General features: G+C 31.1%; 1 protein-coding gene across 1 annotated transcript; it reads right to left on the bottom strand.

The window, feature by feature from the left end:
• Window positions 1-294: 294 nt before the first annotated feature.
• On the bottom strand, window positions 295-5,700 carry mRpL44 (mitochondrial ribosomal protein L44). The gene has a single exon (XM_076506673.1). It carries the CDS (start codon window positions 5,659-5,661, stop codon window positions 4,639-4,641), a length of 1,023 nt encoding a protein of 340 aa, XP_076362788.1. The 5' UTR covers window positions 5,662-5,700; the 3' UTR covers window positions 295-4,638.
• Window positions 5,701-13,340: the final 7,640 nt, after the last annotated feature.

Genomic DNA, 13,340 nt, shown 5'->3' with positions numbered 1-13,340 from the left:
TTGATTCACATTAATGACACAAATGAAGAAATGGTCAATACATTGTTTAAATTTACTGGTAACAATACAATTTTGGATGTTTTTGGCTGTGCAAAGGATGCTACTACTTTACAAAAAGATGCAAGTTAGTTGGCAAGTTGGGTGAATAAATAATCAGAAGAATGAAAAGATGGTAATTATAAGTAAAATACCTGGCAAAATTATTTATACCTCCCTTGTCTTTAACTTGTGTTTAATTTTATAAAATTTTTAAGTTTTGGTAAGAATTTATTAAATAAATCCTATATTCATTCCTTTTTTTCCACTATTTCTTATTTGTTTTACTTTATATAACTATTTCTAAATATTCTAGTAAACATACACCATTTTATATTTTGATCTTAAATACTGAAAAATAATACTGTTAAATACTGTTTTTTATTTGTTGGAATCTACCTATCTCCACATTAGTTAATTTTTCTTCATTAATTCAATGCATCATATTTTCCTATTCACATTTTAGGCTACAACAAAAAAACCATAAGTACATCAGTCAGCTATTCAAAAAGTTTACCAGTCAATATTATAATACTTTAACACTGGTTAACTTCACTAAATACTTCAAGCTGTCAGATTTTCAAGGAAACTATGTAACAAATATACTGGTTTAATTAATATGTGTATGTTACAAGTTAATTTTCATTATTAAGCAACTCAGGAATTACCAGTTACAGTATTTCACCTCCTCTTGTAAAAACAGCTAAATTGTGATTAATTAAAATTAATTTTACAAAATTAAGTGAATAGTAAGTTTTGACAAAATTGTCATATTTCACAATCATTCAAGTTTAAGTGGTGGTAATGATGCAACAGTGTTTGGTTTAGCATTAGGGCATTAATTCACAGTGTTTGGTTTAGCATTAGGGCATTAATTCACAGTGTTTGGTTTAGCATTAGGGCATCAGGTGAAGGAGGTTAGAAAAGAAATGCATTTGATAATGAGCTCAATGAAAGTAAACATTTAAAATTAAATTATTGATCACATGCATAATAAAGTTTAATATATTACAAAAACTGACTAAAATAATAAATTTTTCTTACCATTTGTGTATTTGATAAGTGGCATTACTCTGAAATCAAATGTGAACATGATGAAAGTTGCAACAGTTTATCTATTATGTAGGATGGTTGATGAGAAATTTACATAGGTTATTAATTTTATTAGGTAAAATTTTTGAGTACAAACCAAAATCACATCAGAAACAAGTTGTTTGAAGAGCTTATTTGTACTTCTCCAGTTTTTGTAATAAAACATTGTTTGTTTTTTACAACAAGTAACTTGGTGTTTTGTGTCCATAACAGAGAATCACATCCCATATTGTAGTGTTGTAAGCCCATAGACTTACAGCCATTCAACCATAGAATTACACCTTTTATATTTAAAAAAAATGTAGACATTCAAAAATAGATCATGAAGTAATACTACTAAAATACAGCTCAGAGTATGAATCAAGAAATGTTTCACTCCTATTACAAAAATATCAAACAGAAATGTGGACAATGAGTGCATTTTACAGCCAGCTGTAAATTTCAATTTATTATATATAAACTTTTACAGCTGAAGACTAAGAAAATTATAAATATTTTAAAAGTTTGTATGTAATATCAGAAAGAAATGATACACTTATTCCATGAAAGAACATTAACTGTGGTTAGGTACATAATGTACCTATGATGGTAATCAAAATGTTAACAAGTGATGATTCTGATGTTATCTGTGCAGAAGGAAGTAAGATTTGCAGTTCACTTTGTTATTCAAAAAAACATGTTCATTATAATAAAAGGCATTTTATTTGTAATATTTCAAGGTTAGAAATTATGGAGGCAAATCATCTATACCTTGAACAAAAATCTACATAAAAAAATATCAGATTTATCTCACTATTTACTTTATTCATTGTGGTTGTAGAGAAAAAATAAATACATAGAATCTATTAAGAATATCTCATGAATATTTTTATTAGTATGTTATACTGTTTGTTCATTATACCTAGCATACTTGGATGATGTGTTTGTTATGCTGCTCTTAATGGTATTATATTCAGTTCAATTTCATAATAAGACCCCACATGTACAAGAATGCCACTTTTTAGGTTCAATATGTAAATTACTATATTTCACATCAGAATATTTTATTTCATGACTCATTATAACTTTTTCATCAACACTGACATTGCTTGTACAATAAAATTGTTTTTGCACACTGTTGGCTCTGTTAAAACTTTTGTATTTTCCATTTTGAATCTAACTTTCTTCAAATGCCTAGCTCTTTTATATCTGTAATTTCTTTCAAAAATGAACAGAGTGTAAAGGTCACTAAAATATATACAACTTAGCTTTTGACATAATTCATTTCTGAATTTGTAATATTGCAAATTAACAATTTTCAATAATCATAAACATTATGAATGCACAACTTTCCACCCAATCCCCCAAAGCTATCTAGACCAGCCTCTGAGTGATTTTCTAATGATAAAAAAAAGTACAAGTTTGCTCATTTTTTGAAAATATTTGTCACACAAATGTTGAGTTTAACAAACCCAATCTTTTAATTTTTTTAAGCTAAAATATAAATTATTACATTTATGAATTTTAAAATAAATTTTTCAAAATGTTAAAATCTGATAATAGAAAAGATTCAAAAACACTTTCATAATATTAGGAAGGACTTTAATCAAGTTCTTAATGTTTTCTTTTATTAGTTAAAGCTAAGTTAATGTTTACAGTCCTAGAGTACCAGATGATTACAAAGGATGCATACATATAACCAAGCCTTTGTATGTATAATTAACTCTTAAGTAATGTACACCTTCATAGTGCTGAAATAACCTAATTTTATTTGAAACTTGTTTATATATTAATCAGTGATGTCGAGAAAACCCACTTGTAGAGAAATATATATGCAAAAACGGCTCGTTTGGGTTGAGAAAATATTTTACATAGAAGAGCGAATAACGTTTCGACCTTCTTCGGTCATCGTCAGGTTCACAAAGGTTTATATATTGTTAAAAGAGAAAGATTTTTCATGTGTGCTTTCAGTTACATTAATTTATTGATTCTGTCTGATTTTAATGTTTAAAAAATTAATTTGAATGAATAAGTATTACATACATTTAATACAATATAGACTTGCATAATATGGTTCTTTATGAACCATTACTAATAGTAGGAAATTAGGCCTCTTATAAGTCAATTTTGTAAATGAAATACACTTTTTATACCCCCTTCTAGCAATACTTGTAACAGTAAGAAATACGTCTCTGATGCAAGTTTTCTAATGCTAAATTATAATTAATCTTTTCCTGATAAATTTTTAAGCTGAAACAATACTATTGTTGATATTAGATTACAAGTCTAGGCGACTGACATTGTACAAGATTATAAATTAGTTAAGTTACTTATTAGGCTATATATTCCAAGTTATTTTATGTAATAGTAAATTTTCAGCTGCTACACAGAAGCTCCGAATGTTTTTGCAAGTACAAACTATTAGCTCGTAGCTTTGTCATTTATTAGTTAACTGATTTCAGATTTAATTACAGCATTGAACTCAGAAAGCACAAACCCTTTTGAATGATATATTTCATCAAGCCCAAGCTTTCATAGATTAATTTACTCTAATCCTGCATAAATTAATTTCAATTTGAGGGTAGTCTGGTGGAGATGGTGATGAGTAATTAAATTTAATTGGTATATGAACACCAAATACTTTGTATTGTCGGTACACAAAAGTACAGTTAATAAGGAGGAAAAAAAATGAAGTCTTATAGATTAATCTGCTTGGCTATTGAAGATTACCTATTGTTTACATTTAGTATATCTCAAAATAGTGTTCATACTAGCAAATTTATTTAAGCTTTAAAGATACTATTTAAGAAAGCTAAAAATGTACATACTACATACCTATTTTTATGAATATCACAAGAAAGTATACCATTACATAGGATGAAATGTTGTTCTTACTTTAGTACATTAGTTTAGAGTAAATGCATTAATTACTATAATTAGGAATTTGTGGGTTTGGCTACAACTCTCTCAGTATAGGGATTGCACACACACTATGCAAACAACAAAAATGTACATGATGGAAAAATACAAAAAAAAAAATTTTCTTGTTTATAAATAGATAATTTTCAACTTGATCTATAAAACACTTAATTGATGAGTTTTGTGCCATTTTGATCTTGTTACAATGTATTATATGGTTCTTTACTGTACAGTTAATTAAATATTATAAATAATTCTATAAACAATACAGCATCATAAAATATTATGCATCAGGACTTAGATTTCAATAGATTGATTGTTCACAAAATTGAGCAACACAATTTCTTGCTTTTAAGTACACAAATCAATCACCTTAACTACAAATGAGGAAAACAAAATTTCAAGCTTTATTCATTAACAAGTTTTATATTTCCTGAATTTGAAGACAAATTAAATACACAAAAACCTACAGTGATGTATACAGTCACAGTGTATGATGCACATGAGATACACATACAATTTTATCAAATTCCACTCTCAAGAGAAACTATAAATTTCTATAAATCATGTATTCTAATAAATTTAACAGCTACTTAGGCAAGTTTAAATTCTTTATAAAAGCCTCCAATCACTTAAACTATAATTCTTTTCATTATTGTTAATTACAAGTTGATGTCCTTGCTTACCAAATGGTAAGGGTTTATGGTTTTCAGTTAACCCAAAAATTCGACTTAATGCATCTCGTGCTGCCATCTCTTCAGCAACTGTTAGAGTTTCTCCTGGGGCTTTACCAAGAAAATTTTTATTACTATAAATGCCAACATAATAAAATGCCAAAATTGTGTTTGATCCAGCTTGCCATAGTAACCTTGGTTCTGCAGGATCTTTACCCTCTTTTTCTAAAATATTTTGAAGGACTGCCATAGGGTTTGGAATATCCCATAAATCAAAAAGATATTTATCAGACAATTGGGTAATTACAAAATCCTGAATAAAATACTCAGCTTTTTCTTTGCCTTGGTCTAATTCTATAGCTCCAATAATAGCTTTTAAAGATTTGGCTAAGGTTATCTTTTCTGGGGGAAAATCTGCACACAAAATAATGTCTGAAAGGCCAATATGCGTTGCTACATGTGACAGAACATCTACTGAAGCAAGATATTCCCAAATTGCGCATATTCCTTCCTCTGGTACTTTAGGGTATACCTGGCTTAAATACTGTTTTATGTACGTGCTCATTAAAATCTCTCCTGACGCCACTAAATTACCGTTATGTTCAAGTTTCAACGAAACATCTTGCGACGGAACTCCCAAATCCTGTCGTTGCTTTTCTTCTTGCTCAAGGTAAGAAGGGTGTATGAGCGCTGTTCTCAGAGTTTCATCACGAAGTTGTTCATTAAGTCGACTACTAAAGGCAAAGAGTTCAGCTGTATAATTCCAATTCAGCCAAACAGAACGATGTCTGAGAGGCTCTGGACCAGCTTTCTTCCTTCTATGTTTCATGATCTTCAAAGTAGGCGCCACCCATCGTTTGAAACTTCGTGAATTGACTATTTGAATTTTAAAGTAATACAAACTCTGAGGGTTTCTCATTAAAAAAACTCGCTTCACAAGAGACACTATAAACGCCGCCATTTTAAATATAATCTGATCAATATTTGAAAGTATTGAGTAGCACCAATAGACGACGCTAGATTCGTATTCGTGCTTCAACTCTGGATACCAGTACCTTTGGATCACTGTAAAATATAATTTCTTTTTAGTCACATTGTGTTACTGTATTAGGAGTAAAAAATAAAAATAATATTCTTTAGCACAATGAAAGATAACATCTTTATTATTAATTTCAGCAGACTAATTTTGATAACAAAATAACCATTATCAGAGCTAACAATGAGATAAGTGCATTAGCTTGACATAATCGTGATGATGATAACTATGTTAACGAAATCATCATCAAGGTTATGTCAAGCTAATAATGTAGCAATTTTAGGAAGTTACCAGGAACAGCAAATGCCTGAGTACTTTCACGTGTTTGTGAGAATATTTACAAAGTTTGAGATATAAAAAGAACAACACAGGATACGAGGTTAATTTTAAGCGTTCTTAGTTTGTTAGGTGTGATTGGTGAATGATAGCGTTTTATTTGGAAAATTTATACTTTTAAGGAACATAGTGCTAGTGGTAAAGATGTAAAGCTTGTAGGCAGTATTTATAGGTTGGAGGAGAAGTTTTAGAGGCAATAAATTAGGATAAGTGTAACTGTAAGAAATGGTAGCAGCACAATTTCAAGAGCAGTTTAAGTTTTAAGATGCAGGGGATATATCAGCTTAAAATGAGTTTCAGAAAATTATAAACTGTTCTAATAGGGTAATAAGCAGTGGATTTAATTGTAATGAGTCTATTCTATTGAGTAACAGATTTCAGCCCTTGGCTTGTGAAGATAAGGAACTACTGGAAGGAAGAAAACAAAAGGGTCAGAGAAGAATGTGGATGGGATAGTCTGTAGGGTAACTAGGGAGAAAAGAATGATATTATGCTACCCAAGAGCACAGGTGGAGAACATAATTGACAGAGCAAGATAAATAGTAAGGGGATTAACGATGATACAGTTTCTGTTATGCATGTAGGAGTTAATAATGTAGGGAAAGGTAGTTTAGAGGAGCTGATTAATAAATACACAGGATTGATAATTAAAAATATTTAAATAAAAAAGTCATAACAGAATTGTGTAAGGAAAGCTGCCGAGAATTAATTTGGGGATAGAATTATAAGTAGGTCACTGGGACTAAATGTTAGGCTTAGGTATATCTAAAGATGAGCATATAGGCTGTTTGGTCTTGTAGGATAAGTTCAATGAGAGAAAGAAGCATTCTAGAATGGATGGATTACATTTAAATAAGACAGGGTTATTAACTCAGCTGGCAGGGAAGATTTAAACTAGGAGAGGACAGTGGTTAGGGCTAGGATAGACTAACTGCAAAAAAATGCAGAGTATGGAGTATTTTGATATAATGTAAATAACCGAAATAAGGTTGCTGTATTTTACGCCTTGTAAGACAATTTTTTTCATTTAAAATACCTTGAAAAATCTCCATGCGTCTTCCAAGAGAAAAGTGATGGGTTAAGGCAAAAGGTTAACTTAGGATCTACCCAAAACCGCCTTTCATACAGATCGTTTTCTCATTATCTTCCCATTACAAATATTTTCAATGGTACAAAACATTCAATTAAACTAATATTGTGGATATACTGTGAAAAATACGATGTATTTGACTGTATTTATTCAGTAGATTGAAAAAGTCAAAATAATTTTTTCTTAGAATTGTCTTTCCAAAATTAGGGTGCGTCTTACACGATGTAGAGTCTTACAAGGGGTAAAATACGGTAACTGTAAATAATTTTAAAAATAGAAATTTCTTTCAATACAGTTTGTAAGTTATTTAATCGGGATAGAATACTTAAGGGAGTGGGAAGAATAGCTCTATATGTAAAGTATGAGTTTCAGCCTGCTTAATTTAAAGATATACAATTCACGAACAAGGATATTAAATTCATACAGATGTTAAAGGAAAGGTTTTAGTGGGAATTGGTTACAGGTCACCAGATGATAGATGAAATTATGGAGAAACTTTACAGTAAGATTAATACAGCTGAGTTCATAATTATGGGCGATTTTAGCTTTAGACATATAGACTGGAAAATGCTAGAGTCAAACCGTGATGAGGAAGGTTTTTGAAAACTGTTCAAGATGGCTTTCTTTACAAATTGATCAAGGAAACTCCAAGAAAAAATGTTGTTTCAGATTTATTGTTAACTTCAAGTGTAGAAATGATCGAGGTGGATAGAGGGTAAAAACTGGGGAAGGTCTGGGTGCAAGTGGTCATTGCTCTATTAGGTTTGATGTTCTGCCAGATATGGAGATAAGGAATAACGATATTTTGATTATAATTTCAAAAATGGAAATTTTGAAGAGATGCGACAAAAAATATCTGTTGTGAATTAGACAGAGGAATCATTTGAAGACACTGATCAAAGGGGAAAAATGTTGTTGTTGTATTTTAGGTTAAACGCTTCAATACTCAAGATAAACATATTCTTTGTTTGTTTTGAATTTTCACGCAAAATTACACGAGTGCTAACTGCGCTAGCCGTCTAATTTAGCAGTGTGAGACTATATGGAAGGTAGCTATTTAATCATCAGTATTCACCGCCAACTGTTAGACTACTCTTTTACCAACTAATAGTGAAATTGATCATAACATTCTCTCGGCTGAAAGGGCTAGCATGTTTGGTGTAATTGGTATTTGAATCTGCAATCCTCAGATTGCGAGTCGAGAGCCCTAACTACTTGGCCATACCGGGACAGCTGATCATTCTCTTGAGCACTTTCAAGTACTTGCCTTAAGGCATGTCCCCTCCAACATCGATCAAAGAACCATAATAAAAAAAACAACTAATTTTTAAATTTGGTTGTTTAAGCACTTTATTATTTTAAAGTATTTGTTTTTTTATTTGCTATGTAAAATTGTTCTATATTTCTAATAATTTTTAATATTTTTTAATCACCACGTTAGTATATTGTGTTTATTACACTGTTTAATTATTGTAGTTCTATCTAGTGTTACATTCTGTTCTCTTGTGTTATTTCATTTCGAAAAGTTTCTGTTATTGTCTTTAACCGACAGGCTTATTTCTGGCTTGAGAAACAGCGGTTGTTCGAAACATTGCCAAGTTGCGGGGATAAATTGATAATAGATTTATCCTCTTATTCTCATTGCACTTCAAAACTTTTCTTATTTTATTTCAATAATATTTATGTTTTAAACAGGCGTATTGTACAAGAAGTGTAAGATAATTTTGGGAAAAAACATGAAACATCTTTTGTGTAGCTTTTTAGTTGCTTGTATGTATATATTTATATAATTTATTATTTGGCCACTAGATGGCAGGTGCGAACTTTCATACCACACTCAACCCGCAACAAACTTCCATTGCTTGTTCAAAGTTCCGCAGGGTTTTTGTATATACTAGGAGAAACGTAGTCATGCTGACATCTATTTATGTTATTAATTACTAATCGTAGTATTATAATTACTAAACATGTGTTTTTGTGTGGAAAGTACTGCACAGGAAAAATGTTCGGATAGCACTCTTTATTCATACGCAACTATTTGCACCAGAATGATTCAAACTGCAGAGAGCTCAAAATTTTCGTAAATTTTGCTAAAATGAGCTGTGATAGCTTCATATGTTAAAAGTGCTACCTTTTATTGAAAAGTTTTTAAGACCTCCAGTTTATTTAGTACTCCATTTAAAAATTATACCAATCAAACCCTCACGTATTGTCCTAGGGAACGTCACGTTCTTGTTGTGACGAAAGTACTTTTATTTACAGTTGTGTTCTGTTATAAAGAAATGGTTGTACCACATATTATAGTTAATTTTGTAATTGTCTAAATCTTGAATGCACAGTGTGAAATGTCATGGATTTATGTTGTAGTATTCTTCAATAGATGGCGGCACAGTACATAAAACTCAATTAATGCTTCTATCACTGATCTTGTATTTCAGCACAGCTGATGGCATCACTCTATTTAATTTTTCGTCACATAAATAGACTACTATACAGACGGCCATGAAGTTGCTTTATTATAGTAAGAAACTCATTCAAATTACTTTAAGAGAATGGAAATTGTTTCTTTGAATTAATAAGATTTAAAATGCTATTACTTATAGGGCTTCCAGTTTATAACCAACAACAGTTAGCGTACTGGACTATATATTTGATGTTTATGATTTGCTTCCCTTTATTATCATCGCACTTTGGAGTTATGGGTGTGTTATAGCAGTGGTAGTCACTTCCCACTATTTGGTCTGATAAAAGTTGCCTGATAGTTAGTGAAGAGTGTTGTTGACTAACTGCTTTTCCTTTAGTTTATCACTTCAAATTACAATGGAAACCTATTGCAATTGTCAAAGTACGCAACTTTTTACTTGAAAAATATGGCATAGTCATGTCGATGTTCTCATGAATTTACAGTCCTACCCCCGCAAAATAGAACATCATCTGATAACAAAGTTAAAACGAATATCTACTGAGCTATAAATATGTGCTGTGATATGTATATATACCATAAATTAAACCTGTTTTAATAGCCTCACTTCTGGTGTGCTTTTTAAATAACATTTTGAACAAATCTCAGCGAAATATCCTCAAGTAAGTCATGTCCAAAGATCGATAAGTTGGAAACTCTTGCGTTTTGGGATAGCCAAATGGTTAGGGCGCTTGACTCCTAACTTGAAGGACGCGGATTCGAATTCTCATCCCATCAAAGGTGCTCACACTTTTCATCCGTAGGAGCATTAAAATATGACGGGCAATCACAATACTCGTTGATAAAGTAGTAGTTCAAGAGTTGACGCATCAATCCCTTCTGTAGTTTTACACAAAATTAAAAAACAAACATAAACTCTGACTTTCATTTTTTAATCACAGAGCGTGCTTGGTGATGTTGAAATCCGGAAATCTTTAGTTGAGATTACGCATGAATAGGTTCCAAAGTAAAGGTAATTTTCTTTTTCAGAAATTGATACAATGTGAGAAGTCTCTTCATCAGGATACACACTTTCATGTGCCTTAATTGTATTTAAAATAAAAGATTTGTTTTTATTTCAAATATAAGTATTTTATTCAATTTTATTCATTCTTCATCAGGTTTGACGTATTTTATGTTCTGAACACATACACACATATATATATATGTGTGTGTGTGTATGTGTATGTGCATGTTTATGTCCTCTATTGAGCCTCTTATTACTGTGACTTAGTAATTTAGCTCTTGGTAAAAACGTAATATGTATTCGTAGCATCCTTGGATGATGTGTGCCAGTACTGAAAAAAAAAAAGAAAAAAAAGATTTACTCTAAATTCCCAATCTATAGAATTCTTATAATAACGAAGTGTTTTTTTTTTATCCTTCTTTCTTCAAAATAACTTCTGACCCTTTGCTTATCTTTGTCTTAAATTGGTCACATATGTTAACAATTTTAGTGATTCGGCTTCATCTCCAGATAAAATTATTATTAATGAGTCACTAATTCACATCTATGACTTATAGTAATTCATAGGGTGAAAATCTTGTTGTAGTTTGAGATATTTCTTGATATGCAAAAGATACTATAGTATTCATTTAATAGGATTATCTTGCATTATCATTCTTAGAATGGCCTCCAATATACCATTTGCTCTCTTACATCTCGTTTATTTGGGGTCTGTAAATACTTTTGTGTTTTATTTTACTTCTGTTGCCTTCCATAATTCTTAAATTATTTTCGATTGAAATTTGCTTTTTTTAATGTGATAAGAATCCTTCAGAATATCTGACCCGTGATAATATTACTGTTAGCTCTCGTGCTGTTTTCTCTGCTTATGTAGAATCTAGGGTTGTTGTTTCTACATATGACGTCGGTTTTTGTTAACTCTCCGAACTTCCTTCTACTATATGTCTACAAAACAGCTTATTCCGTTACATCGTCATTTTTGTGTACCACCAGTCTTATTGTTGGCTGCTTTTTAGGTAATACAGAAATTGTATTTTTCACAATATCAAGTAAACGTTTACCGTCATTCTAATATTTCTATTTTTAACCTCGGCAATAACGACTCGTAAAATGGTTCTGAATTTGTTGGTGTTGCTTCTAGTGCAAACTTTTAGCTCATTTGAAATCTAATTACAATAACATTGATACATTTAACTATGCCCAAAACCTCATAGGTTATTTTACTTTAATCCTGCCTAAAACAACTTCAGTTTGAGGGTAGGAAGGTAGAAGTGCTGATGAGTAAGAAAACTGAATCGGATATATGTACGCCTCACGCTTGGTATTGTTGGCAAGTAAAAATAAAGCTCATAAAAAACGTCTCAAAGATTAATTTACTATAATCCTGCCGGAAAGAATTTCAAGTGTTGTGGCCATTGAGGATTCTTCCTTGTTTCTAAAGCACAAAAATATATATCTTCATTGCATTCGCAAAATTTGGGCAACTTCACACTGGTGCTTTATTCATAACTACCAACCGCATCACAGAATCAACACTACTTTCCGCCGATTACATAATAATCAATTTGAATTCGCTCTGCTTGTGTCTGTTTTCTAACTCTAGCTTTAAAAAGTTTTCCAGGTTTTTATATCCAAGCATTTATTTTCTAGATACAACTCTTTTATTCTAACTGTATCTTTGTAAATTCTAAATCCTTACCATGTTACATATTTGAAAATGTGTTATTTAATTATCACTTAATAATTGATTACGTGAATAATTAAAATTCGTGAGCTGACTAACTAATATGATTGTGTGTGTTTCTTATAACAAAGCCACATCGGGCTATTTGCTGTGTTCACCGAGGGGAATAGAACTCCTTATTTAAGCGTTGTAAATTCAAAGACTTACTGCAGCCCCAGCGAGGGACGTAACTAATATCATAAAGCTCATTTAGATATTAAGACATTTGACTGGATAATACCTCAGGTCATTAAGTGTGTCAATATCATTAAGTGTGCTGTATTTCCTCTGGCGGTCCCCCGCTAGTACAGCGGTATGTCTAAGGATTTACAATGCTAAAATCAAGGGTTTGAGTCCACTGAAACGAATAAAGAATAAAAAGAGTTGTATGCAAGAAACTTGCAATGGTGTAGATTGCTTGAAGGAAGAATCGTTTGCTTGTGCAGTTTTACGATGTGAAAATACTATATTGAGTGCCAATAAGACGTATTTGAGTCCAAGTATAATCTATCAACTTATAAAGAAGCCACATCGTAAAACTGCACAAGCAAACGATTCTTCCTTCAAGCAATCTACACCATTGCAAGTTTCTTGCATATTACTTACTGTGTATGTAGTTTTGTTCTATTATACCTATCCACACGGGTCAAAGGCCATGTATTCACGTTTGACTCACATGTAAAATTTTATTGCACTATTATTTTATGAAATTATGTTAATATGTTTGGTAGTAAACTGTAGATTATAATTTAGGTTTTAGTATTGCACATTATCTAATTATTTAATTTAAAAGTAAATATTTAAAAAAGCACTTAAATATCGAATTTTGTGTGTCACGTGGTATGTTGAGTGCAGAATTGGTTTAAATTAGACGTTTGTGATATCCACATATAAACTATAGTTTCGTACGAATTAGGAACTCAAATTCCTAATATTTACAAAAACCTGGAGTCTTAAGTAAGAACCTTCTATTAGCTGGGATACCAACATACCAAAAACACGAAGCACTTCTCGACTTAATTGACCT

This window comes from Tachypleus tridentatus, chromosome 6 (genome assembly GCF_004210375.1).
Source record: "Tachypleus tridentatus isolate NWPU-2018 chromosome 6, ASM421037v1, whole genome shotgun sequence".
NCBI lineage: Eukaryota > Metazoa > Arthropoda > Merostomata > Xiphosura > Limulidae > Tachypleus > Tachypleus tridentatus.
Note: the sequence above shows the minus strand (reverse complement) of the source record. Positions and strands in the feature narration are given on the sequence as shown.

Excerpts from the sequence above, each read along its gene's own strand:
- mRpL44 (XM_076506673.1), bottom strand. The coding sequence starts at position 5,661 with ATGGCGGCGTTTATAGTGTCTCTTGTGAAGCGAGTTTTTTTAATGAGA.